Source organism: Penicillium antarcticum, assembly GCF_028974205.1.
Source record: "Penicillium antarcticum strain IBT 31339 chromosome Unknown utg000006l_segment0_segment0, whole genome shotgun sequence".
In the NCBI taxonomy this organism is placed as follows: domain Eukaryota; kingdom Fungi; phylum Ascomycota; class Eurotiomycetes; order Eurotiales; family Aspergillaceae; genus Penicillium; species Penicillium antarcticum.
In genome coordinates, this window is record NW_026695304.1 from 983,363 (window position 1) to 1,011,192 (window position 27,830).

The window sequence follows — 27,830 nt, forward strand, 5'->3', positions numbered from 1 at the left end:
CGTCCGCACGAGAATAGGGAGGCAAGTAGGGTGTCGGGGATGGTGGGTCCTTGAGGTGTAAGGTGTAACTATTTATCGGACGGCGACCTGGTATCGTAAGGCCAGGCAGAGGTGAGCACAAGGTCAGCGGTGAGGTCTGAGGTGACGAAGCAAGGTGAGTGAGCTTGAAACAGGGTCCCTGAGTCCGATAACAATGATGCGCCCTCCGCATTGTCGCCTCAGGCCTGAGCTCTACACCGCTCTTGTCATGCGACCGACCGAGCCCTGCGGCTCTGCCCTATGACTACTTTTGGCTTCTCCCCTCATTGTCCGTTATCTCGTTTCTGACAAAACAAAACAACAGTCCATCCATCAACATGGACAATATTTCGGCCACCGAGTCGCAGTGGCTGTCGCAGCTGGCAGCCATGCGCCAGGCCATCGCCGATCTGAAGCTCCCCCAAGAGTTCCCGCAAGAACCGATCGGATATGGAAGTGATATTGATTTGGATCTTGATGACGACTACTCCTCACCTGGAACGGTTGATGATGTGTGGGATATCATCAGCTCCGATGATGAAACCTCTGACGACACAGACGATCTCGACCGGTTCGACGAATTTCCTATCGAACAAGAATCCCTCTATAACCGAGCATGGCTGGAAGACAAGTGCCAGGACCTGGCTATTCGGAGCCCTGGCATGGATGCGGCAGAATTGTCCCAGCAAATCATCGCCACCTTAGCTGCTGACAGTAATGACGAAGAACTACAGATGTCTCTGGCTGAAATTGTTGGATTCGATGATCTGGATCTGGTTATTGAACTCATTGCCCACAGAAGGGAGGTCTTATCCGACAAAGGGCCTCGCGTGGAGACCCAGACAGATGTACTTGCGGCCGGAAGGCTTCAAACTAGATCGGAGAGAGAGCATGCATTGCGCCAACGCGACTTTGAACACAAGAATGCGGCGTTGATGCCGGCACAGAGTCGGTCAGAGCCTGCCTACCCACATGTTTTCAAACAACATAGTTCTGGAAACCTTCTTTCTGCCAGTGGCAAGAAATACGGATTGCCTCTGGGTAGCAAGCAGATCGAAGAACCAAAGTACACTGAGTTCGAGATCCCAGCTGGAAAAGTCGGAACCCTAGGGAAAGGCCAGAAATTGGTTGAGATTGCCAGCATGGATGGCCTGTGTCGCGGTACCTTCAAGGGTTACAAAACTCTGAATCGTATGCAGAGTTTGCTCTATGATGTCGCTTACAAAACCAACGAGAACATGTTGATCTGTGCCCCTACCGGTGCAGGTAAGACTGATGCGGCTATGTTGACTGTCCTTAACGCTGTTGGAAAGAACACCACGCCCAATCCCTTGGAGAACCCAGAGGCTGCCGAATTTACAGTTCAGGTTGACGACTTCAAAATTGTTTATGTGGCTCCGATGAAGGCCTTGGCCGCCGAAGTGACTGAAAAGCTAGGAAAGCGTCTTGCATGGCTGGGTATCAACGTCCGCGAACTGACTGGTGACATGCAGTTGACCAAGCGAGAGATTGTTGATACCCAAATAATTGTTACCACCCCTGAGAAATGGGATGTTGTAACAAGAAAAAGCACTGGAGACACTGAACTTGTCCAGAAGGTTCGCCTGCTCATCATTGATGAAGTTCATATGTTGCACGATGAACGAGGAGCGGTCATTGAATCCTTGGTCGCTCGAACCCAACGTCAGGTCGAAAGCACCCAGTCGTTGATTCGTATTGTTGGTCTATCAGCCACGCTTCCGAATTACACTGATGTTGCGGACTTCTTGAAAGTAAACAAGATGGCCGGCATGTTCTTCTTCGACTCCTCATTCCGACCAGTGCCTTTGGAGCAACACTTCATCGGCGTCAAAGGAAAGCCAGGCTCTAAGCAGTCTCGTGAGAACATTGACGGTGTTGCGTACGAAAAGGTTCGCGACATGTTAGAGAGAGGTCATCAAGTCATGGTCTTCGTGCATTCTCGTAAGGATACCGTTATGACCGCCAGGATGCTCAAACAGCTGGCTGCCGAGGAGGGCCGTGAAGACTTGTTCAGCTGTCATGATCATGAAAACTACTCCAACGCTCTCCGTGACATGAAACATGCGCGTGCTCGCGAATTGCGAGACCTGTTTGCCAGCGGCTTTGGAACCCATCATGCGGGCATGACCCGTAGTGACCGGAACTTGATGGAACGCATGTTCTCAGAGGGTCTCATCAAGGTCCTTTGCTGTACTGCGACATTGGCATGGGGTGTTAACCTTCCAGCTGCCGCTGTAGTCATTAAGGGTACCCAGTTGTACAATCCCCAAGAGGGTAAATTCATCGACCTGAGCATTCTTGATGTCATGCAGATCTTCGGTCGTGCAGGTCGTCCTCAGTTCCAGGACACTGGTATTGGTTTCATTTGCACCACCCACGACAAGCTCAACCACTATTTGTCTGCAGTCACTGCACAGCAGCCAATCGAGTCTCGCTTCTCCAGTCGACTCGTGGACAACTTGAACGCTGAGATTTCACTCGGAACTGTCACATCTGTCCCCGAGGCCGTGCAATGGCTCGGTTACTCATACCTTTTCGTGCGTATGAAGCGCGAGCCACGAAACTATGGAATCGAATATGCTGAGCTACGCGATGACCCGATGTTGGTTCAAAGACGTCGGCAGTTAATTATTCAAGCTGCACAGGTACTACAGAAGAGCCAAATGATCATTTTCAATGACAAAACGGAGGATCTCAAAGCCAAGGATGTTGGTCGTATTGCCAGTCAATATTACGTTCTGCAGACCAGTGTCGAGATCTTCAACGAGATGATGCGTCCTCGCTCTGGCGAAGCAGATGTGCTGAAGATGATCAGTATGAGTGGTGAATTCGACAACATTCAATCCAGAGACAGCGAATCGAAGGAGCTGCAGAGACTTAGAGAGGAAGTTGCGCAAACCGAAGTGGCGGGTGGAAATGATACACCACATGCGAAGACGAATCTTCTGTTGCAATCATACATCTCCCGTGCTAAGATCGAAGACTTCGCGTTGGCATCGGACACTGGATACGTTGCACAGAATGCTGCACGTATCTGTCGCGCTCTATTCATGATCGCATTGAATCGCCGCTGGGGCTACCAATGCCAGGTTCTTCTCTCTCTCTGCAAATCAATCGAGAAGCAGATTTGGCCATTTGATCATCCATTCAGGCAGTTTGATTTGCCTCAGCCTATCCTCCGAAACCTCGACGACAAGCTGCCCACCACCTCAATCGAGTCGATGAGAGAAATGGAGCCCGCTGAGATTGGGCAGCTTGTTCACAACCAACGCATGGGATACACTCTGTCCAAGCTTTTGGATAACTTCCCTACCCTTAGCGTTGAAACTGAAATCGCCCCTCTCAATCGCGACGTTCTTCGAATTCGCCTGTCCATCTACCCAGAGTTCACTTGGAACGACCGCCACCATGGTGCATCCGAATCCTTCTGGGTCTGGGTTGAGAACTCGGAAACGTCGGAGATTTACCACCATGAGTACTTCATCCTCAGTCGGAAGAAGCTTTATGACGACCATGAGCTCAACTTTACCATTCCGCTGTCGGACCCGCTTCCCAGTCAAATCTACATTCGCCTGATTTCCGACCGTTGGCTCGGTGCTGAAACTGTTACTCCGGTTTCATTCCAGCATCTCATCCGCCCAGACACAGAGAGCGTGTATACCGATCTTCTCAACCTTCAACCATTGCCCATCTCGGCTCTGAAGAATCCCATTCTGGAAGAACTGTATGGACAGCGTTTCCAATTCTTCAACCCCATGCAGACGCAGATCTTCCACCTACTCTATCACACACCGGCCAATGTGCTTCTTGGTTCGCCCACTGGTAGTGGAAAGACTGTGGCAGCTGAGTTGGCCATGTGGTGGGCATTCCGCGAGAAACCTGGCTCCAAGGTTGTCTACATTGCACCTATGAAAGCCCTTGTTCGCGAGCGCGTTCAGGATTGGCGCAAACGTCTCACTGGACCAATGGGTTTGAAGCTTGTCGAGTTGACTGGTGATAACACGCCCGATACTCGTACTATCCGCGATGCCGACATCATTATTACCACGCCTGAGAAGTGGGACGGTATCTCGCGTAGTTGGCAGACCCGTGACTATGTTAGAAAGGTTAGCCTGGTAATCATTGACGAAATCCACTTACTGGGTGGAGACCGTGGTCCAATCTTGGAGATCATTGTCTCCCGAATGAACTACATTGCATCGCAATCCAAGGGATCCGTCCGTCTCATGGGCATGTCCACTGCGTGTGCGAATGCCAGTGACTTGGCCAACTGGCTTGGTGTCAAAGAGGGCCTTTACAACTTCCGCCATTCAGTCCGCCCCGTTCCCCTCGAGATCTTTATCGACGGATTCCCCGAGCAGCGTGGTTTCTGTCCTCTGATGCAGTCAATGAACCGCCCGACATTCCTCGCGATCAAGAATCACTCACCAGAGAAGCCCGTCATTGTCTTTGTTGCGTCCCGTCGACAGACACGTCTCACTGCCAAAGATCTGATCAATTATTGTGGTATGGAGGACAACCCTCGTCGCTTCGTGCGCATGTCCGAGGATGATCTAGAATTGAATCTTGCACGAGTGAAGGACGACGCCCTGAGAGAAGCTCTCAACTTTGGTATTGGTTTGCATCATGCTGGCCTGGTCGAGTCTGACCGTCAGTTGGCAGAGGAACTCTTTGCCAACAACAAGATCCAGGTCCTTGTGGCTACCAGTACCCTTGCATGGGGTGTCAACCTTCCCGCACATCTCGTAGTTGTCAAAGGCACACAATTCTTCGATGCAAAGATTGAGGGCTACCGTGATATGGACTTGACTGATGTTTTGCAAATGCTGGGTCGTGCTGGTCGTCCACAGTTTGATACTTCCGGTATTGCCCGCATCTTTACCCAGGACTCCAAGAAGGCTTTCTATAAGCATTTTCTTCACACTGGCTTCCCCGTTGAGTCGACCTTGCACAAGGTTCTTGACAACCATTTGGGCGCTGAAGTGTCGGCTGGAACCATCGGTACGCAACAGGATGCACTGGACTACTTGACCTGGACTTTCTTCTTCCGTCGCCTGCACAAGAACCCATCTTATTACGGTCTGGAGATCTCCGCAGAAGAGCAGAACACTATGGCAGCACAAGCCTCTGCTCAAGAGTTCATGATCGAGCTGGTTGGCAAGTCACTCAACGATCTCGCTGAATCGTCTTGTGTTCTTGTGGACTCTGCCACCGGCGAGGTCGACTCTACGCCTTTTGGCAAGATCATGAGTTACTACTATCTATCCCACAAGACGATTCGGTACCTCATGTCCCACGCCAAGCGTGACCCGACCTTTGAAGATGTTTTGAGCTGGATGTGTTCTGCAACTGAATTTGACGAACTGCCCGTCCGTCACAATGAGGATCTGATCAATGCCGAACTCGCGCAGAATCTGCCCCTTTCCATCGACTGTATGGGCGATGTGCCTCTGTGGGATCCGCACACCAAGGCTTTCCTGCTCTTGCAGGCTTATATGTCACGCATTGACCTTCCAATCACTGATTACGTCGGTGACCAGACATCCGTTCTCGACCAGGGCATTCGTATTATCCAGGCATCCATCGATGTCATGGCCGAGCTCGGGTATCTTCCCGCTTGCCTGATGCTGATGACTCTGCTTCAATGCATCAAATCAGCTCGCTGGCCCGAAGATCATCCGCTGTCTATCATGCCAGGCGTCGGCACTGAGAAGCTACCCCAGGGCCTCCCTGGTACTCTGGTCTCGCTCTCTTCACAGCCCACTGGCACAGTCGTGGCTCTGGTCAAGAAGTTGCAGCTCCCGTACAACTTTACCCGGGCGGCCTCCCAACTCCCCCAGCTATCTGTCTCAGTCTCGAGTGTTTCTGAAAAGGGTATGACCGTGTCACTGGCACGACGCAATGCCCCTACAAACCCCGAATGCAGAATTTACGCGCCTCGCTTCCCCAAGCCGCAGACCGAAGGCTTCTTCTTGATTGTCTGCAGTGCGACACCGAATGGCGGTGATGGCGAGCTCCTTGGATTGAAGCGTGTTTCCTGGCCTCCAGTCGCCAAGCGCAACGGACATGGCAATGGCAAGGGCAACTCTGGTGATGGATCTGGCCGAGGTGGACCTTCCGACAAGAACAAGGGTGGCTTGACTGTTCGCTCTTCTGTCAAATTCCCCGAAGGCATCCTCGCACAGTCCTCTTCAGCCACTACTGCCAACAAGGCCCGCGTCAATATCAAGGTTATTAGTGACTCGTACGTCGGAATGATGTGGACGGTGTCCAATGTTGAAGTTCATCTCGACAGTAGTATCGAGACACAGCTCGTTACCAAGCCAAGCGCTCCTGCGAAGGAATGAGAACATATCATAGCGAACTCATGATCAAAGGACATTTCAAACTCTTTGTACATAAATGCATCAAATCTCCTGGTCAAGAGAAATATTAAACCGCCTCCTCAAAGCCTTAAATCTCCCCTCATCCCCCTCAAAAGAATCAACAACCCTAGTCCTCCCACCCATATTCACCTTAACAACATTATTGACTATCATAGCCTTCCCAACAACAAAAACCTCCCCGTCACCCTCATGCCTAGCCCCCTCCCCCTCCAAAAACTCAACATCCCCAATTTCCCCATTCCTCAAAAACCTCACAACAACAAAAGATCCCTTCTGGACCGCATCCCAGCTAGGAAAGCGATTAATAACCTCGAAATCATTCCGAAACCACTCCAACTCCGCAAACGAATAGAACGAATTCCAGGGTTTCTCAACTCCATTGCAATACTGATATATCCACACTTTATGCTCTGGGCGCGTTTGCTTCGGTATATTATCATACACCAGCCGCACTTGTTGGGTTCCTAGATTCTGAGTGATCTGCCCTGATCTTAGTGGGAGAGGGCTTGTTGCGCCGTCTCCGCCGAATGCTGCATCAGCATGGTATTCTTGGCTTGTTGGGAGGCGGATTATGTTTATTATGTGTCCTGGTCATCATTGGAATCAATTTCAAACCCAACCCCAGTATACACAGTTTCTTACTTGTCTAGTTGGTTGGATAGTTGGGTCTTACCATCCACTAAACTCCCCCTGCGGAATCCCATCAATCCATTCCCGATTCCGGACACCAATCATGTAAACCGAGAATCCTAGCGCGCGGAGTATATGATGGAAAAAGATGCTCACTTCAGAGACAGTACCTTCCTCAACATGGAGTGGTATCTCCGTCTCCCATGAGTTTGGTGTAAATTTTCTCTGGTTGAATTTGTGCTAGTTGTGTGGTGGAGTAGTGGCATGTTAGGCTGTCATATGGAAAACGGGTGATTTGGCAGCGGAAGCGGTCTTTCAATGCTCGGTCTGTTTTTGGGAAGGCCTGGTGGTTGGTGAGGTACGCTGTCTATGGTGCCGGGGGCGGGCGATGTAGTTGAGGTATTTTGTTATTTGGGTTGGTGTGAAGGCTGATGGTGAGTTTGAGGATTCCATTTCCAATTTGTCTCTTCATTTGATGGAGGACTTTTGACTTGTATTCTTGGTTTATGTGGTTTTATATAAATATTATTCTTTTCTATGGTGCCATGTGTGGGTTCATCTGTAGGCAGGTTCCAAGCAGCGATGTTGCAACGTTGATTTGATGTTAGTTTTGATATATGGAATTGACTTTTGAAGGATCCGCCATTCGGGCTATATTGTGACAATAATTCCGGTTGATTGACTGACGTTTGTTTCCTATCAGATGACATAGAAACAGAATCTTTGTCAGTCTTGGGACTGGAATCAGATTCAGAGAGACCCCCTTTTGTAGCCTTCGACGCAACTCTTTTGGCTTTCTCGCGGTGATGGGCATTTTAGCGTCCTTTATTAAGCATGCGGTTTGTTTTCCGGGAGTGCTACTGCAGCAGGGTCTGAGACAAGTCCCAACGGACATCGTCATGATTTTTGCAGATCGAGACGAAGAGGCGCAGTATTATCCTAGAGGCTTTCTGGCACAACTCCAAAAGATCACAGTCTTTAGCACATCGACGGCATTCTCGGTGCACATCACCACAGCGATTGCAGCGAATCTGCATCGAGCACGAGAAGCCGGAAAAGAAGCGCGGCCAAGTTGTACAGAAGAGATGATCCGGCAGCGTTCACCTGTTGATTGTTACGCAACAGGGCGAGAAGATGTTCGAGAAAGCGGATTTTAACGCCTGGGACGTTGTAGAGAAACCGGGGGATTTGCGGGCTGACTACGGTTCCATAAGGTCAAGCGACGGAAAGCAGAAGAAACACTGGAGACTGCCGGATTGCAAGAATCGGAGAAAGCACCGCGAGGCATATTGTCGATGTGCAACAAGGTCAGCAGGGTTCAAGAAACAACCCAATACCTTGCATTAGGGACAGTCGTCTAGACGAGAAAAAAAAGGCTTAACAGACGAGGACTCACTACGGGGATGAGAAAGATGAGGCGGGAAGAGGAAAGAGGTAGTGAAAGAACACCCTTCTATATTTAGACCCAAAACTTCATCTGACATCTGACCCAAATCCCCACTTGAAACACTACCTCGACTATCGTCTCGACCTACATTGACCTCCGACATTGGATCTAGATTACGGAGGATGTTCTTATAGTTAATTGAAAAGCGCCTTGTAGGTCAGCGGTGGAATTCTTCGTCGTGGACCGGTACGGTTTGAATTAGCTTGGGACCTGGAATACTGACATATGGAATGATATTCAAGCGGGTACAAGTCACAGTCGGTGGGCTGGCATCTAGCATAATTGGCTATCTTATAGATGATTAGTGGTGTATTCTCCGTCGTCTCGTCAATAAGCTCAATTCTGAGGGTGAATAATAGGCAGCATTTGTACCATTTTGAGATATTTTGTTGCGAAGGATAGCTTGATATATAGGCAAACGCACTGATAACGATGTTGACAGCGTGTCCCTATTGCACGTGTTCCCCCTTTTTTGAGGAAGACCGACTAATTGCTAAGTGGAGACGGGCCTAACGTTGACTAGTTAGTAAAAAATACAGTGTCAGTATCTTTGTACATTAGTGGACAGGTAGTAAGCGTGTTAACCCCTCTATCTACGATTGTATCGAAAACTGTAATATACACAATCCATAAGTTTTGAGTATCAACAGAATTCGCATTCGACTTTTTCGGGTGTAAAACAGTCAAAAAGTGGTGCATCGTGTTGTCTTTTTCCGAGGCCAAGCAACGCTCGTGCCATGATTTATGCATGTCAGTGCGTACGGTATGGAGAATGCTTTTCGAGTACAATTTTAGCATTTTATATCTATGGGAAACATTGGCTCTAAGCCAGCCAGCTACCATGGCTAGAAAGTTGATCGGCGGGTGCGTGCCGTGCCGAGCCTCGGCGGACAATGGGCTTGTCAAGGATCTTCATTCTGTGCTATAGACAACAAACATTCTCAAAGGGCTTTCTGTGCAATGAGAATACTTCGATCTCTATGGCATGCATTTTGGAAGCGTTTTATTCGATTTAAACCTAACATGAGTAGGAAGATGAAGAATTATACCTGATTCGGACCCATCCCCCGAAACAGTAGTATGGGCACTACTGTAAGGTAAGCGCCGGTGTAACGTGTACACAATATCATTGGTTCGAATTTGTTTATTGGCAGGGATTATATTCTTGTCCTCCAGCCTCGCCTTTTTCGAGAAAGGTCTGGTAGGCGAAAGGTAGACGGTCCCCCATCTCTTACTGCTCCTTCGTTTCGTAACCTGAAGACCCTTAGAAAGTTCCAACGAAATACTGCGAATTATTGCCACAATGGGCTACTTGAGAGAGTTAAAGGACCGGGCTCTCTTTAAACTCGAGAAACCACGGCATGCAACCGTGCGACGTGACCAAACTCAGGCTCATCCCGACCGTATATACGTTACGCAAGAATTGACCTCGACCGACCAAACCAACAAAGATCAGTCCCACCCCAAGGATTCTTCCTCACCACAGGACCTATGGCAATGTGCGTTCATCCAGCTAGACGAAAAGGATCAGAGCATTTTGTCGAAACATTATCCTGCCTCAATCAACAGAGGCGAGAGTCGCTCGCGGGTAATAGACATGGTCGATTGGGCTATAAGGACCACGGAAGACAACTACACGAAGTACCAAGAACGAGGAGGTATCAAGATCAGGAGGTCAACGGGAGAGGATATTGACCTTCGAAAGCTTGCGGGGAAAATCATCGACGCAGCACTCACTTTCAAGGACGTGATAAATAAAGGGGTCGCTTGTGATCCTACCGGGCATGCCGCAAGTGCGTGGGCAGTAGTCTCCATAGGACTGACTGTTAGTGATAAAACTAAGTTCAGCTTACAGCGAAGCTAATGGTCGAACTCACAGATGACCCAGAACCATTGCGAGCGACGAGATGCCTTGTTCGATTCTTCCGAATTTCTCGCAGAAGTCCTTGCCCGATGTGTGTATATTGAAGAGAATTTCTTCCGCCACCAGACTCGGGACACTATGATAGGATCTGCAATGATCAGAGTCTACAAAGAAATCCTCCAATACACCGCAGAGGTATTAAAAGCTCAATCCTTAGGCCTAGGAAAAGGAGTAATAGACAATATCACGGCAATCATCAGCCAACGCCTTGTTCAGCATCGTTTTTCTATTGAAAAGGAGGAGCAGAAGCTGTATCGATGCGTGATGTGGGACAAGCAGTTACAAAACGAAAAGAGCGCAGAAAGAATTCTCGCAGCAATCGATGACGAGTTGTCGAAATCTCTCGATAATCTTACCTTGAGGTTTAGTCTACCTATTGCCGAGGGGGCATTTTACGACTCATACAAGGATCAACACGAAAGTTTTTGTCTTGAAGATACGAGGGTTCAGCTTCGCGACGAAATCGCACAATGGGCTCAATCACATGAACCCATATTTTGGCTGAATGGGATGGCTGGAACCGGAAAGTCTACTGTCGCGCGAACAGTAGCACAGACTTTTCGAGAGAGACAACAACTAGGAGGAAGTTTCTTCTTCAAGAAAGGCGAAGCGGACCGTGACAATGCGAAACGATTCATAACGACCATTGTGAAACAGTTAATGACACACAATCGGCAGTTGGCATTAGCCGTTCTTCGGGCGATCGAGAACGATCCTGACATTTCTGCGAAGGCTCTCCATGAGCAATTCAAAAAGCTCCTTCTCCAGCCATTACAAAGTCTACCATTGAGTTCAACCACCACGCTAGTGATTGTGATCGACGCGATTGATGAGTGTGAGAACGCTGAGGAAATACGAACCATCCTCGAGCATTTGCCACAAACACAGAACTCCATCGGCATGAGACTAAAGATTTTCCTGACAAGCCGACCAGACAATTCAGTACTCCGTTGGTTTCAGAGATACAATGCGTACCAAGCATCAATTCTTCATGAGATATCCGACGCAGTGGTTGCACACGATATATCCTTGTTCCTGCAAAACCGGTTCGCCAAAATCAGAGAGTCACGAGATATTCCGAGAGACTGGCCAGGAGCTGAGAAGATCCAAACTCTGGTTACCATGTCGGTCCCATTGTTCATTTCAGCCGCTACAGTGTGTCTGTTTATTGAAAATGAGAAGCGGGATCCCATGGAACGCCTCACGATACTGCTCGAAGACCAAGCCAAATATGTAACGAAAATGGATAAAACCTACCTGCCTATTCTCAAGCGGCTTCTCGATGGTCAAGATGACGATGAAAAAGATCAAATGATGCAAGAATTCCAGCAAATCGTCGGTGTTATCATCCTTCTTGCTGTGCCACTCTCGGTGCATGCGCTTTCCGACCTCCTCAATATTCAGGAAAGAACCATCATCGCCCACTTAGACTGGCTCCAGTCAGTTCTAAGCGTACCTAGTGACCGAGATTTTCCGATCAGAACTCTGCATCTATCATTCCGAGAATTCCTCCTTGCTACGAAAAGTGGTTTCCATGTGGACGAGAACAATACACATGCGAAGATAGCCAACCTTTGTCTTAGCGTCATGCGTCAAGAGCTGAAATGCAACATCTGCAGTTTGCAGAGCTATGGAACACAGCGCGCGAATGTAGACGGCCAGAGCATCAAGCAGTGTCTTCGACCACATCTTCAGTACTCTTGTCGCTACTGGTTGTACCATCTAGAGCGGAGCAAAGGCTTTATCTCCGAGCAAGAGATTTTGTATTTCCTCGAAGAACATCTTCTTCACTGGTTGGAAGCGATGTGTCTGATGGAAAATTCTTCAGAGGTTGTCGGGATTATAGACAAGCTACAGTCGTTGAAACAAGTGAGTCCCTACACAAGCAAGGGTTAAAGAAGGCTATTGTTTAACAAGGCTAATGTGGACAACACAGAACAACGTGGATTCCAAGTTTTCCCGGTTCTTATATGACGCTAAGCGATTCATCCTCAAGAATCTTCACATGGTTGAAAGTGCTCCACTTCAACTTTATTGCTCTGGTCTGATTTTTTTGCCGACGAAGAGTATTGTTCGGGAGAAATTTAAAGAACAAAGACCTAAGAAGATAAACATTCTACCCCAGGTGGACGAAACATGGCATGCCGAATTACAGACCCTCGAGGGCCATTCCGATTGGATTAGCAATGTGGCCTTCTCCCCGGACAGCCAAATAGTAGCTTCAGGCTCTGGTGATGAAACCATCAAACTCTGGGACCATCTGACAGGCCGAGAGCTACAGACACTCCAGGGCCATTCCGATTGGGTCCGTTCTGTGGCCTTCTCCTCGGACTGTCAAATACAAATACTAGCCTCAAGCTCGGATGATAAGACTATCAAGCTCTGGGATGTCAAAACAGGCCGTATGCTAAAGACCCTCGAAGGGCATTTGGGTACGGTTTACACTGTGGCTTTCTCCTCGGGCTGCCAAAGTCAAATACTAGCCTCGGGCTCATATGATAAGACTATCAAGCTCTGGGATGCTACAAGGGGCCAAGTGCTAGAGACCCTCGAAGGTCATTCAGGTCCGGTTCTTTCGGTGGCTTTCTCTCTGGACAGCCAAAGCCAATTAGTAGCCTCGGGCTCGGAAGATGCGACTATCAAGCTGTGGGATGCCAAAACGGGCCAAGAGCTAAGAACCCTCAAGGGTCATTCCTCTTGTGTCGGTTCTGTGGCCTTCTCCCCAGGTAGCCAAGTACTAGCTTCGGGCTCTTATGATAAAACTATCAAGCTCTGGAATGCTACAACAGGTCAATTGCTAAAGACATTCGAGGGTCACTCAGGTCCGGTCCGTTCTATAGCCTTCTCCCTAGATGGCCGAATACTAGCTTCGGGCTCGATTGACATGACCATCAAGCTCTGGGATACTACGGTGGACCAGGAGCCACAGACCCTAGAAGGCCATTTGAGCTTAATTAACTCCGTGGCTTTCTCCCCGAACAGCCAGATACTAGCTTCGGGTTCGGTTGACATGACCATCAAGCTCTGGGATACTACGATGGGCCGACAGCGAAAGAGCCTGGAAGGCCATTGTGGTTCAGTCAATACCGTGGCCCTCTCCCCGGATACCCGATCAGTAGCCTCATGCTCTAATGATAAGACCATCAAGCTCTGGAATACCACGACGGGTCAACTCCTGAATACCCTCAAGGATCACTTAGGTCCGGTACGTTCTGTGGCTTTCTCTCCGGACAGCTCAACAGTGGCCTCAGGCTCAAATGATAAGTCCATTAAGCTTTGGAATGTCGAAACGGGAAAAGCGCTTCAGACTCTCGAGGGTCATTCCGATTGGGTCCGTCGTATAGCCTTCTCTCCGGATGGCCTGATACTAGTTTCAGACTCACTTGATAAGACCATCAAGCTATGGGACATCAAAACAGGCAAAGTGCTACAGACGCTTGAGGGTCATTCCTCTTGGGTCCATTCTGTGACCTTCTCCTCAGACAGCCAACTGTTGGGGTTAGGCTTGAATGACAAGACCATCAAGCTCTGGGATGTCAAAACAGGCCAAGCGCTACAGACCTCCGATGGCAATCCAGATTGGGCTAGAACCGTCGCTGGTCAGATCCAATACAAGCCTACATCTCAAGTTTCTGTATCAAATGAGTGGGTGGGTTTTGGGAATGATAGCCCAATATGGCTCCCTGTTGAGTATCGTGACCCCACTTGCTCAGCTATGCAAGATAGAATTCTTGTTCTTGGGTACGCTGATGGGAGGATTTTTATTGTTGGTTGCGGTACAAATTAAGTCTTCTTTGTGCATAGTGTATTTTGGTTGGGTTCTAAGATTGTCAGACCCTGTAGCATGAGAAGTGGGATTACTACAAGGAAATGACCCCGTCCTGACAGCCAGTATAGGTAAGCTCTACTCGTTACAGGAGATATCGTTTTGTATTGAGACATAGTAGGAAATGAGAAATCACATGTTTATCATAGGACAAGGTGGAAAGTCTCAGGCACTTCCAAGGTTAGAGGCTTCACTAGTGTGGACAATTACATCACTGTGGGGATGCAACAGTTCCTACACCGCATCCATAAATGAATATTAAATGTGGTAAGAAAAAGAAGTTGAAATATGAAGTAGGAGATTGAATGAAGTATAAAGATTCAAGACATCAGCTGATCGGCACAGTCGACCTCGGGAATGTAGAACGCTAATGCAACTCTCCTCCATCCACCGTTAACAGCGCCCGCACGTTTCCGATGTTTTGCTTGTTGGTTAGGCTCAACTTCCAAGGAAGCCTTATCAGGCTTGAGCTCCACTAGACAATGGCTAGTCTAGCCCCCTCTCTCACTTTGGGCCTGTCACCCTTCAACCCTGCACCTACCAGCTCTCTCTCATCTCCGCTGTTCCCTCCAGCTCCCGCAACCATGGCGGGGTGGATTGGATGGGTGTTTACCTTTGTCTTTCAAACTATCCCAAGCGTGTTGTACTTGGTCATCACCTTTTCAACCATCACACTGCCTACATGGCTGTTTACGCTCTTTTCCATGAGCTTGACGTTCACCATGAACTTCACCACGCTGTACGTCTATACCTAGGATTGAGACCCTGAGAACTCAATCTGACCATGACTCTTAGAATGTTGATCGTGCTCGCCCTTGTATCGACCGTCAGCTGGTTCATTCGATATCGGTTCCTGAACATGTACAGCCGTCTGCCCCCCGAACCCCAGCGCAAAGAACCCGAGATCGACTTGTTCCCCGATATCCAAGAAGGCGACTCTAAACCTGGTCTTGCGAACTACCTCGATGAATTCCTCAGCGCGATCAAAGTCTTCGGATACTTGGAGCGACCCGTTTTCCACGAGCTGACCCGGACGATGCAAACAAGGAAGCTGATTGCGGGAGAGACACTCATGTTGGAAGAAGAGAAGGGATTCTGCTTGGTTGTGGATGGACTGGTTCAGATCTTTGTGAAGTCGACGCGCCCAGCAAAGCCCGGTTCGCAAGAGAACCTGTACATGGACGATATGACCTCGGACGAGGAGGACCACCATGTCCATGGCCGACAGGGCTACCAGCTTCTTACAGAGGTCAAGAACGGCGCGTCGATGTCGTCCCTCTTCTCTATTCTTCAGCTGTTCACCGAAGATATCGAGCTCCGCAACTCGCAAAGCTATAACTCTATGGCATCGACCCCTACTCGTGGCAACACCCCTGTTCCAGATGCCTTCCCCTTTAGCCCTACCACTGGAATCGTCGAAAGCCCTAGGTCTAACGTACGAGAGACAGGGGATGTGACTACTCCACTCCACGGTCCAGTTGATACACTGCCACCAGTTCCTCCACTTAATCTTGGAGAAAGTCGTACCATGCCTAATCAAACTCCCGAGCAGGGCACACAGCAAGAGCAAAAGGCCAAGAAGACGCGCCGCAAATCAGTACACCCAGACATTGTGGCCCGAGCTACGGTGGATACGACCATTGCTATCATCCCAGCGAGCGCATTCCGTCGCCTGACAAGAGTTTATCCACGGGCGACATCACACATCGTTCAAGTCATTCTGACCCGTCTCCAGCGGGTCACGTTTGCAACCGCACACTCATACCTCGGCCTTACCTCTGATGTCCTGGACATTGAACGTCAAATGGGCAAATTCACCACTTGGGATCTTCCCAATAACCTCCGAGGAGGCGCCCTGGATCGTCTGAAGGACAAGTTCACCAGAGAACGGGATAGGTTGGGGCCCGAGGAAGTCGGCAAAGGCATCGCTCTCCACAATCCATATGTTGGCCGCAGACGTTCCAGCAGTACTCTCAGAAAAGAGGCCGTCTTACAAGCCAAGGTCTCCAGTGAACGCCCTATTGCGCCTTTGACGCCTATGAGATCACCACCGGCATTTGGTGACAGGGATTCCGGAGGTGTGAGCCCTGGAGATCTTCTATCGACCATTCAGCTTTCTCGGTTCGGACCGCGATATGACCATCTGGCACCACGCATCCAAACTCCTCTCACAGAGAGAGAGGAGCCCCAATTTCTACCTGGCCCTATGCGGCCGTCAACGTTCCAGCGCAAGGACTCAATTGATGAGGATGGTTTGTTCCGAGAATCGATTTTAAATTGCATCATGAAGGGCATTGGACTTACTGAAAGTACTCGCGATACCATGCGCAAGGGTACTCACTCCGGTGATGCGTCGCCGAGACTTCTTTCATATGACTCTCGCCGCCAGAAAGCTGTGTTCTCCAATGCCTTTGGCTTCATTGACCCCTATGAAGCGTCTGGGGACGGCGAGACAGAATCCATGATGTCCATGTCAGTGACAAGTGCGGGAGGAACCTCACCTGTGATCAACCTTAGGGAGGAGCTTCGCCATGACATCGAGGTGGTCTACTTCCCACAAGGCTCAGTTCTGGTAGAGCAAGGTGAACGCCACCCGGGTCTCTACTACGTGATTGACGGTTTCTTGGATGTGGGTATTCCCACGCACGAGCGTGATGATGTCCTCATTGGTACCTCCCACGGACATGCCTCGCAGGCACAGGAAGAGCTGTTCCCGAACTTGAGACACACTACCACAGGGTCATCGCGAGCCTCTGGAGCAACAGGCGGCAATGAATCTCGACGGAAGGGACAGTCTCGGAAATCGCTGTACCTGATCAAGCCTGGTGGTATACAGGGATATGTTGGTGCTCTGGCATCATATCGATCCTATACGGACGTTGTAGCCAAAACAGATGTCTATGTGGGATTCCTTCCCCGTGCTTCCCTCGAAAGAATCGCGGACAGGCACCCTACCGCCCTACTGACCTTGGCGAAGCGTCTTACAAGACTTTTGCCGCGCTTGCTGCTTCATATTGACTTTGCGCTTGAGTGGGTGCAGGTCAGCGCAGGAGAAGTCATTTATCACCAAGGAGACGAAAGTGATGCCATCTATCTTGTTCTGAATGGTCGTCTGAGATCTGTGCTCGAAGGCGCAAATGGCAAGATGACTGTCATTGGTGAGCATGGTCAGGGTGAAAGTGTTGGTGAGCTCGAGGTTATGACTGAGTCCACCAGACCGTCTACCTTGCACGCTATTCGGGAAACCGAACTGGCCAAGTTCCCCAGATCTCTGTTCAACAGTCTTGCTCAGGAACATCCGGGAATCACAATCCAGGTTTCCAAGCTTATTGCTCAGCGGATGCGGGACTTAGTCGAGCACCCACTGTCTGAAAAGGGCATTGAACAGGGACACACTGGCGGTGTTCAGACTGCAACCTCGACAATGAATCTTCGAACAGTGGCTATTCTCCCTGTGATGGCTGGCGTTCCTGTCGTTGAATTCGGCAACCGTCTTCTTCAGGCCTTGCACCAGATTGGTGTGACTCGTGGTGTGACCTCTCTCAACCAAGCTGCCATTTTGAATCACCTGGGACGCCATGCCTTCAGCAAAATGGGCAAACTCAAGCTCTCGCAGTATCTGGCTGACCTCGAAGAAAAGTACGGAATGGTGCTCTACATCGCTGACACCAATGTAAACGCACCATGGACTCAGACCTGCATCGCGCAAGCCGATTCCATCCTGCTTGTTGGCCTTGCAGAGTCCTCTCCGACCATCGGTGAATACGAACGGTTCCTACTGGGTATGAAAACGACTGCCCGCAAAGAACTGGTATTGTTGCACGCTGAGCGATACTGCTCTCCTGGCCTTACCCGGAAATGGCTCAAGAACCGAGTCTGGATCAATGGTGGCCATCATCACATCCAAATGGCGTTCCGCTCAACCAACGAAGCCTCGCACCCTCCAACCAAGAAGTTTGGCACTGTACTCAAGCAGCGTGTCCAGATTTTGCAAGCCGAGATCCAGAAGTACACCTCTCGTCGTGCCCAGCAGACCCCGCTCTATTCTCCGCAAACCCCATTCAAGGGCGACTTCCACCGTCTGGCTCGTCGTCTGTGCGGCAAATCTGTTGGACTTGTGTTAGGAGGAGGTGGAGCACGTGGTATCTCGCAAGTCGGCGTGATTAAGGCACTCGAGGAGGCCGGAATCCCAATTGACATCATCGGTGGTACATCGATCGGTTCTTTCATTGGAGCTTTGTACGCACGTGACGCTGATGTTGTGCCCATGTACGGACGAGCAAAGAAGTTCTCCGGCCGCATGGGTAGTATGTGGCGATTTGCACTGGATCTGACCTACCCTACTGTGTCGTACACAACAGGGCATGAGTTCAACCGTGGAATCTTCAAGACATTCGGCGATAGCCAGATTGAAGATTTCTGGCTAGAATTCTACTGCAACACAACCAACATCAGTCGATCCCGCATTGAGTACCATTCTTCCGGCTATGTCTGGCGGTATGTCCGGGCGTCCATGTCTCTGGCCGGTCTCATACCTCCAATCTGCGACGAAGGCAGCATGCTCCTGGATGGTGGCTACATTGACAATCTGACCGTGGCACACATGAAGAGTCTTGGTGCAGACGTCATCTTCGCTGTAGACGTTGGATCAATCGACGATACAACACCTCAAGGCTATGGAGATTCACTCTCAGGCTTCTGGTCAATGCTCAACCGCTGGAACCCCTTCTCGGCACTTCCAAATCCACCAACACTCTCCGAAATCCAAGCTCGACTGGCCTACGTCTCATCAATCGACAACCTCGAGCGCGCCAAGAACATGCCCGGATGTCTGTACATGCGCCCACCCATCGATCCATACGGAACACTGGACTTTGGCAAGTTCGACGAAATCTACCAAGTCGGTTACAAGTTCGGCAAGGAGTACCTCGACACCCTGAGGAATGAAGGCTCGCTCCCTATCCCCGAGGAAACAGAGGAAAAGCGCAAGTTGCAGCGGACTATGGCGCCTCGCCGTGCCAGTATCTGATTGGACTGATTATTTGACTGTTGCCCTTCAACTCTGCATGGTTCCGATGAGGCAAGTTGGTTTGTGTATGCAGCGTTCAACACTGCATATGTTTCGCTTTGTCCCCGGTGCTGGTCACCTTTTCTGTTTGCACGAGATACCGATTGCGTTTTTACTTATGTTACTCTAGTGTATATCGCATCTATTGTAACTGGCAAAGTAGACTAATAGATATAAATCAAATGAGAACCGAGCCTTCTTGAGTTATAATATATTGTAGTGGTGAATCCCGGGACAGTACCATGTTAACGGCCCGGGGTATCATAAATGCCTTAGCAGACATGCAGTCTTCTCCTGCAGGGAGATCTCAGCATGATCATACAACCTCAATATGACTACAGTTATTCAGCAGACTTCTTGATTCATGATATAGCATCAGGCTCAGTACGATTTACACCTTCAGAGACTGCTCTCTACGTCTACATCAGGCCATGGGAGTGGTTGTGTGATCCCTTCGTTAGTATCGACCCGTCTGCTATGTCAGACTGCCATCATGTCATCCCCGTTTCAATATATATATATACAGAGTTCTGTCAGGTATATCTTCCACTGCATGCCCAGAAAAAATACTCCTTGGCGTAAAGTTTCATAGTACGCTGAAAAAACAACAAAGGTTATAAAACTGTTCACATTGCTATGAAGTTTTGTACCCCAACTTAACCTCTCTTTCCTCACCTCTTTTTTGCCCATTTTCGAGTGTCTCGAGGTGTCTCGAGGGAATCAATCAGATGTTCTAAAGGAAGGAAAGCTTGAAAGCACTTATCACGATCGTTATAGTATAGAGTTGTGCAAATATTAGAATGATAATAACTCATAAGGTGAAAAAGACAGCGCCCCCATCAGGGACAACTATAGATGATCCAGCCAACAATGCCTCAACTTCACGACCCATCCACCACCAAAATCACCATATGTGCAATGCAGAAGAAAAGTAAGATATTAAAAGCGCAACCTAATTCCAACGCAGTTCCCGACCAAACCAAAAGGCTATATATTAACAAGCATCCTATGCCAGGAAGCAACAAAGCAAAGCCTTAATTTAAACAGCCCCAGAAGGAGCAGTCGTAGCAACACCATGAGCGGGGCCAGCAGGGGCATCAAGAGGCACGCGGGTGCCAGTCTCGATCTTCTCCTCGGCGGCAGTAGTGCGGGCGTTAGGGTTGTTTTCTTTGCGGTAGGCCCAGAGAGCGGCGACTTCGAGGAACATGCCAAAGAAGGTGAAGATGCTGGAATTCAATCAGTTTCTGAGTGTTTTGGGAATGTGGTTCGCCTGGAAAAAACTTACAACGCAAGGAAGATGAATGCCTCGTTGGCCGTCTTGTATTGGCAACCGACGCCAAATGGAGCGGTGGCGTAGCACCATCTTGAGCTGTAGTCTTGGGCGGAGAAGATGAAAGCGGTTAACCAGCTAGACAGAATTTATGTTAGATTCTGCTACGCGGTTCCTTGCCATGTTTTGGGTATCGTTGTATACGTACAGGTAAGAGAAGACGACGTCGATGAGGAGCACAAACTTGCTCAGGGCTGATGGGAGGAATGGGGAGACGAATGCTGGGATGAAGAAGACGACAGAGATGACAGCCTGAAATTGTATTAGGTGGATATGTTGAAAGGCTGAGACACATATACTTACAATGCACTCTTGGTAGAGCATGTGTGTGCCATGAGGACGACCGTGGCTAATGAACCATGAGGTGAATCCCATGACAATCACAGCACTAATCCATTGCAGGGTGCGGGTGACCAACTGCAAAGGCCGTGCGATAGCTGATGAGAAAAGCATCGTGTCCGTATAGTTCAATGACGGTTTATGGTATGTATGGGCGTGATATAAGTTGATGTGAAATAGTCGCAAGAAGGCAATGCAAGATCAAGGCGTGCCTCGGTGAACAAAAATATGTATGAGCAAGTGAACACAGAACTTGAGTTGTAAACCGCAGACAGACAAGACTGACTTTATATATCGTGGACGAGAAGTGGGTCGCAGCAACATGCGGACACAAACAGACGCAAAAACAAACAACAGATCAATGCAACAAGGTTCAATATCTAGCCCTGGCCAGGTCCGGCAAGGAAACAGAGAGGGATATTCGGGACTTTCCCCAGATGCGTCATGGCGGTCTCTGCATGAAGTTAGAATCAGACCACGTACAGTAGCCTGGGCTGATTTTCAATTACGACCTTCCCAGTCTCGACTAGTATCTTTGGCTCATAATTCGGCAATAGTACGTTCTCTAATAACTATCTCTCTGGTTTGTATAGCTATCCACACTACCAATATGTCGCACTTCGTTCTGATTTCTCGCCGATGTATGTCTAGGAATAGATATACGAACTCGGCAAGGGATCGGCATATAATGTCCTCGTGCCGCAAGGAGATACCTCATATCAACCGGCATCACTGCAGATAGAGCCAAAACAGGTTACAAGTCCCGCCGGCAGTCTGCGGAAGATCTGCTCATCCAAGGTGGTCCCGTCTCGTGATGGTCTCAACCCTCACCAATGAGGTCGCTGGATAGCGAAGTATATCACACCACCTTGCACTAGCAATGAAGCCAAAACAAGAAAAACAACAATTCACCACAGAAAACAATTAGATTCTCATCTGCGCCAGAACCCAATAGCGGGGTCCTCCCTGCATAGACCATGATCGACAGCGGTGGCTTCAGCCTTATTGAACGTTCTGTTTGTGCAATGAAACCGGGGACGATTCCAGGGATGGTGGTATCCCTGGACTCAGGCATACAATTCTGTACATTAGTAAACAGGGCAAAGCGAGCTTCTCACTGGAGATGGGTATTGAACTGATTTGTTTGATAGTTCTAAGGCGCAACAAGAGAGCCAATGGATCTCGGCACGATGTCGTGTCACAGCTGCAGCGGATGTCATTCGCTCCTGCGACTCGTCGATCATGTTGTGGACTGTGCTGCGGAGAGTCTTCCGACTTAGCCGAAGCTGAAAGTACTTTTGGTCAGGCCATGCTTGTTTGTGGCTTCACTTTTCTGTCGATCTTTTGGCACGGGCTACCCCCGGAAACTATGCAGATGTCCTTGTTCAACTTTAATTGTGAACGGTTGAGGTAAGGAGGGTGTCTCACTCTGGTATCAATATTGATGGTCCCTTGCAAATAAATAGACTGTCGTTGTTTCAGAGAGGAATGCCAACAACAACCTACCGTTGTTGGGCAGACAACGGAAGGGCAAGGTCGACGAGGTATAGCCTATAGAGAACCAACGTGGTAGCCAAGCATAATATTAAGCGCTTGTTTGCTCCTACCTTGTTGATATCTTCAGTGTGTACGTCATGAAAGGTGTAGATCGACTACTCCGCTCACACCAGTTCGAGCTGGTCATTTACTTGCCTCGAACAACAGAAGTCTAATGGAAGATAGAAAACCAGATAGAAGAGAAACGACATAATATTTCGCATGCTTTTGCCAAACTCTACATTAACATATTCTAAACACCAGATACAGTAAATAACCCCCATTCCACGCCGAATAAACAAACCATTGGACTCCAGTGCGCCAGGTGATTTGACCATTCACACTCACCACATAGCGTTACCGAGGTCATGCTCCTTGAGGTACTCGCTACCCTTCTCCATGTACTCCTGGCGGGTGACCGAGGAACGACCAAGGTCACTACCAGAAGCCCACTGCGCAGCACCCTTCCAGGCATCGAAGACCGGGTCCGTAGCTTTGCGCACGTCCAGCGTGGCATCAATAGGGAGGAAACCACGGAATTCCTTACGGAAGCGCTCATCAAAGCCAGTGAAGAGGGTGTTTCCACCTGTGAGGAACACGTCCTTCAGGAGGCGGGATTGGTCGGCTGGGTTGGAGTAGCGCTGGTTGATAATATCGGCTGCGAGTTCGATTAGACCGGCTTGGTCAACGCCAGCGATGGAAGGTTGGAAGACAACCTCCGGCACGCGGATGCGCTCGACGTTCAAGTGCAGTTGGTGTGCCTCTCGCTGGCTCTCTGGGTCGAAAGGCCAGGGTCCGCGGAGGAATGCGTGGACCAAACTCTTGGTCCAGTCGGACTGGGCGGCGAGAGTGTGGTTTTCGGTGAAGTCGGGATCATACTCTAGCAGCTCGTTTTCGACTGCATTCAACATACTACCGAGATCCTCCTCCTCTTCATCCTCACTTTGGTCGCCTGTTGCAACGTCGCGGTACACACTCCAGTCGTTGTCATTGGCACCAAAGTCGTCGTCATCTCCACCACGGCGCCGTTTCTTGGGACCGTCGGATGCCAGGTTAGCTAGTGTCTTCATGCGCATTTGACTGGCTAAAGATTTCCGGTTTCCGAGATCTGCTGTCATGCGATCACGGTCCTTGATCCTTTGTAGAATAGTCTAACGATTGTTAGCATATTAACGTAAGACTTGGACATTTTCTAATCATACCTGACGGTTGTTTCGGCGCTGCGAGACCCATGTCTCAAAGTTGTTCTCCCGCTGTTCGCGGTCAAGACGCTCAACCTCTTCGCGACGAGCCTTTTCACGCTCCTTCTCTTCCTTAGCTCGGGCTCGGGCATCGACATTGGACTTCATGAGACGCTGGTGGCGCTTCTCTTTCAGACCGGCCTCATCAAGCTGGTCGTCTGGAATATCAAGCATGGGGAACGTCATTTCCTCGGGCTGTTCTTCGGTCTCTTCAATACCGAGGTCCTTGTTGCGCGAACGCTTGATGGATTTCTCCAAATCGCGAATCATTCGCTCCAGTTGGACCTCGTCCTTCAAATCTTCGGCTTCCAGGATGCGACGGATTTCCTTTTTTGTTTCCGAGGCAAGGTTATCCTGCAGTTGCTTCCAGTACTCAAGCTCTTCCTCCTTCTTCACCAGCTTCTCCAGGCGCATCTTTGCGGCTTGATCTTGCAGACGCCGGCCAGCCTCCTTCTTGCGCTCTAGTGCTTGCTGGATCTGTTCTTCTGTCTTCTCCTGCACGACCTGCTCCGTGAAGGGGTACTGAATAACGCGATCACGTTCCTCCAGTCCAGTCCAGTCAAGATACCCATTCAATTCGTTGGCGTAGTCCTGCGAGATGTAACAATGCTTCTGCTTCATTTCCTCCATCTGTGCATCGGTGAAACGGGTCGGGAATGTTGGGTATTTAAGCTTCATGAGCTTCATGAGATATTCAGAGCTCTGCAATCCACCCCAGTTGAGACGAGAGCTGTTCGAGAGCATAGGTTTCGAATTCATAACGGGAATGACATGAGTAGAAGTATGCGACGAGTCTACAATCAGACCATCGGTGCCGTTGTTATAACGGTAGGAGAAAAGCGAGTCGATACCGTAGGCAACAGAGGGCGCGGAGTAGCATTCGAAGAGGATCTCGTTCATCACTGGAACTGCGTTAGCAATTTTCAAGTTGTCCTAAGATCCAGTGACCACATACTCTTCCTGGGATATCCTAGGTTCGCAATTGGCTCCGTCATCAAGATCGGGCGACCGACGCCTCCATTGGAACCGTCTACGCCGAGCTTTATGAACAGATAGTCCAGCACTCCTTCCATCACATCCCAGTTACCGACGACGCTGGAGCCAGGGTCGAAACCATAGCGCAGCTGTCCTCTTGTCGTCGCATCGACGTAGGCATCATATCCGACGAACTGGCATTGGCGGTTGAGCTTGCGATCACGGTATCGGCTCATGACAGGAGGTATGGCGAATCGGGGATTCTTGTCGAAAGACCAACCGGCCTTGACTAGGTGAGAGCCTGCGCGAAAGAATGCTTGTTAACAGTTGCTCATATCAACCAGACCAATGCGCTTACCATTGTCAATCACGATGGCGCTGTCGGGGCCGCTCTGCTGATATCCCTCAGGCTGCGGAGGTTGATAACCCTTGAAGGGCCATTCTTGGACGCTATGGAGCTGAGGAGGAGGCTTCTCAGACCGCTTTTCAGTCGGATTGACAGTGACCCGCGCGGGCATGAGGTTATTTATGGCGGTAATCGTCATGGCGGGCAGCGTGGCTCCGCAAACTAGGAGCTATTGAAGTCGGGGAAACGGTATAAATTGTGGCGAGGCGCTCACTGCATGGCACTCAAGAAAGAAAGGAGGGTCGAGAATGAATATATAGAAATCGACCGTGGCCGGGGTAATTGAGGAAGATCGCGAACGGGACAAACGTAGTTGAAGTTTGGCGGAGTGACCGCCAAGGGAAGGCGGCCGTATACAGTGCTATCTCCCGCCTCTATGTTTCTACTGGAATAACAATTGGGACATGGGATGAATGTATGAAGTTGGTATCAGACTGGTATCATTGACTAATTGCATTTCTTCGTTACTGGAGCCATCCTCACTAGGGATCTTTGAGGTTCTCCGTGGCTATCAGATATTAGTACTCCGTAGAGTCATACCATATAGGATCAGTATATCTTACCTTCCAAATGGAAGAGAACGTTAGACTGGTAATTTTTGAACATCTGCGCAACAAGCTCGACGTTCATATTCTGGATGTTGACTTCCTACAGCCGTGAATTAGTATCATTACCGGATTAAGAAGGCAAAGACGAACCTGAAGTCCTTTGTTCATGACCATGACAGCTTCATTAAGTTTTTCCTGCACATAGAATTAGTACAAGTCTTCTTTTTAGAGCGGTTTGTGACTTACAACGTTGGTGATGATGCGGGAAAGCAGCACAGTCTGCTGGTGCTCGTGGGGACTCTCCTAAAAATCTATTAGCATCCCAACTGTCATAAATGACCTGCTATACCCAATCAAGCAGAAATCACATACCATGGCTGAGAAGTCAGAACGGGACGTTGATGGCAGGCGTAAGAGGGTTTGTTTGGACTTGATTCACGGATACGGTCACGTGTAGCTATACAGGCTTCCCGTAGATGCTTCCACCGTAACCTATCGTATACATCTGTGACTTAGGCACCGTCATATATAGAGCCGTCTTAGGTTCCACTGATAAAACGACACTTATTCTACGCAATTCATCAACAACCTTGGGTCCCAACAGCCTCCTCGATCTGTCACCTCAATTCACCAGACCAACGCCTTAGACATCTGCCGCCATGCCTCCTCCCAATCCCGCCAATGATGAAGCTCATCAGCGCTTGTTGAACACCCTGGATATTTCAGTTGGCCCTAAGCCCTTCCGCAACCCATACTGGAAGCCATCCCAGCGCCGCAACAAGAACGTGAAGCAGATTGTCTCGGAGGCCTCCCGGAAGGAAGCTTCAGTCTTGGCCACTCAAGTCAACTCGGGCGCAACTACACCAGGAGTTGGCACATCTGCCACAGATGGCGAGCAAACCCCATCCGAAGTGGCTGCCCCGAACCTCTCCCAGGCTACCCAGAACCTGTCGACCCTTGTCTTAGAGAAGAACGCCCGAGCGGGAATCTCCAACGGGCCTGCTGTGACCTACACGAATATCGAATCGGCGCCTTCGCTGAACCCAGCCTACCAGCAACACTATTGCGACATTACAGGATTGAAGGGACCCTACACGGACCCCAAGACGCGTCTGCGGTATCACGACAAGGAGATCTACAAGGTGATCCGGTCTCTAGCACAGGGTGTTCCGGAGAACTACCTTGAAGCTCGTGGAGCTCACACAATCTTGAAGTAAGGGAATGGCGTACAAATACGCCGATTCATCGATTCACAAACGAACAATCATCCGAAGACGGGTACGTTATATCAAGAAGAAAACAATATCAGAATCTAGCTGATCAATTGAACTAGATATGAAAAACCACAAATCGCTACGAAGAGTTATGTACGACCAACACAGTCAAGCCCTTTCCACCCCACCATGCCCCTTTCGAGACAGGCTCAAGAAAGCGCTCCGGCTTATTCGTGATCAAATGAGTCGATCTTCGCCTCGTGCAGAGCACTCGACTATTACCGACACCCCATGGGACAGGGTACCAGTTACAGAATCCGAAGAGACTGTCGTCGCGGCGTGGCATGTAATAAATGCATGAAGTATGTGTAGGGGGTATGGGTGTGGCAGGAAGATGAGAGTATCAGGTTCATCTTTGCATTTTAATGGACATTATGTCGAGTCGAGCAAATTAAATCAGCTGATTAATTCAATACAAGCTGTGCGCATGAGATAATCACATCATTAGAGACTCAATTGCATGTCTGCTTGTTTTCGAAGACACAAGAGAAAGAGAAAACTCCACGCTTCGATCAGCGACAAAAGGCTCTTGCCATCACCGCCTGCCATCTCTGGTCTTGGCGTTGGCAGAAAATGGCGATTTGAGCGCCGCATTGCGTTGTGTTTACCTGCGCCTGCGACTATTTCCCTACTTTTTTTAATACGGATTGGAAAGTATTGTTTTGTTCAGATATCGCCTGTTGTTCCGAACTACTTGTTTCTTACCGCCATACGAACCTTGCCAACAAGCCTCCTGCTTCTGTCCTACCGCAAACGTCTGCCTGGCATCTTCTCCTGCCCCCAATTCTACAACCAACAAACACGATTTGGATCTTTCATATCCTAGTGAAAATTGTCGCAACCCTCGCATAATTAGACCGA

The 27,830-nt window shown here is 49.4% G+C and overlaps 7 protein-coding genes across 7 annotated transcripts; 4 read left to right on the forward strand and 3 right to left on the reverse strand.

Annotated features, from left to right (window-relative positions):
* Window positions 1-356: 356 nt before the first annotated feature.
* On the forward strand, window positions 357-6,386 carry N7508_006458 (RNA helicase SLH1; the record flags this gene model as incomplete). The annotated part of the gene is made up of 1 exon (XM_058464524.1): window positions 357-6,386. One exon carries the CDS (start codon window positions 357-359, stop codon window positions 6,384-6,386), a length of 6,030 nt encoding a protein of 2,009 aa, XP_058318377.1.
* A 3,419-nt stretch (window positions 6,387-9,805) lies between these two features.
* Window positions 9,806-14,213, forward strand: N7508_006459 (uncharacterized protein; the record flags this gene model as incomplete). The annotated part of the gene is made up of 3 exons (XM_058464525.1): window positions 9,806-10,295; window positions 10,443-12,295; window positions 12,363-14,213. 3 exons carry the CDS (start codon window positions 9,806-9,808, stop codon window positions 14,211-14,213), a joined length of 4,194 nt encoding a protein of 1,397 aa, XP_058318378.1.
* A 521-nt stretch (window positions 14,214-14,734) lies between these two features.
* nte1 (lysophospholipase) lies at window positions 14,735-19,281 on the forward strand (the record flags this gene model as incomplete). The annotated part of the gene is made up of 2 exons (XM_058464526.1): window positions 14,735-14,991; window positions 15,048-19,281. 2 exons carry the CDS (start codon window positions 14,735-14,737, stop codon window positions 19,279-19,281), a joined length of 4,491 nt encoding a protein of 1,496 aa, XP_058318379.1.
* A 1,078-nt stretch (window positions 19,282-20,359) lies between these two features.
* Window positions 20,360-21,103, reverse strand: N7508_006461 (MARVEL domain-containing protein; the record flags this gene model as incomplete). The annotated part of the gene is made up of 4 exons (XM_058464527.1): window positions 20,360-20,546; window positions 20,606-20,728; window positions 20,799-20,902; window positions 20,954-21,103. 4 exons carry the CDS (start codon window positions 21,101-21,103, stop codon window positions 20,360-20,362), a joined length of 564 nt encoding a protein of 187 aa, XP_058318380.1.
* A 1,766-nt stretch (window positions 21,104-22,869) lies between these two features.
* N7508_006462 (actin-related protein ARP5) lies at window positions 22,870-25,286 on the reverse strand (the record flags this gene model as incomplete). Its single annotated transcript, XM_058464528.1, has 4 exons — window positions 22,870-23,676; window positions 23,728-24,668; window positions 24,722-25,042; window positions 25,100-25,286. The coding sequence occupies 4 exons, from the start codon at window positions 25,284-25,286 to the stop codon at window positions 22,870-22,872; spliced, it is 2,256 nt and encodes a 751-aa protein (XP_058318381.1).
* A 343-nt stretch (window positions 25,287-25,629) lies between these two features.
* N7508_006463 (DASH complex subunit DAD4) lies at window positions 25,630-26,070 on the reverse strand (the record flags this gene model as incomplete). The annotated part of the gene is made up of 5 exons (XM_058464529.1): window positions 25,630-25,655; window positions 25,711-25,795; window positions 25,846-25,890; window positions 25,942-25,998; window positions 26,068-26,070. 5 exons carry the CDS (start codon window positions 26,068-26,070, stop codon window positions 25,630-25,632), a joined length of 216 nt encoding a protein of 71 aa, XP_058318382.1.
* A 284-nt stretch (window positions 26,071-26,354) lies between these two features.
* N7508_006464 (uncharacterized protein) lies at window positions 26,355-26,912 on the forward strand (the record flags this gene model as incomplete). The annotated part of the gene is made up of 1 exon (XM_058464530.1): window positions 26,355-26,912. The coding sequence occupies one exon, from the start codon at window positions 26,355-26,357 to the stop codon at window positions 26,910-26,912; it is 558 nt and encodes a 185-aa protein (XP_058318383.1).
* Between the last annotated feature and the right edge of the window lie 918 nt (window positions 26,913-27,830).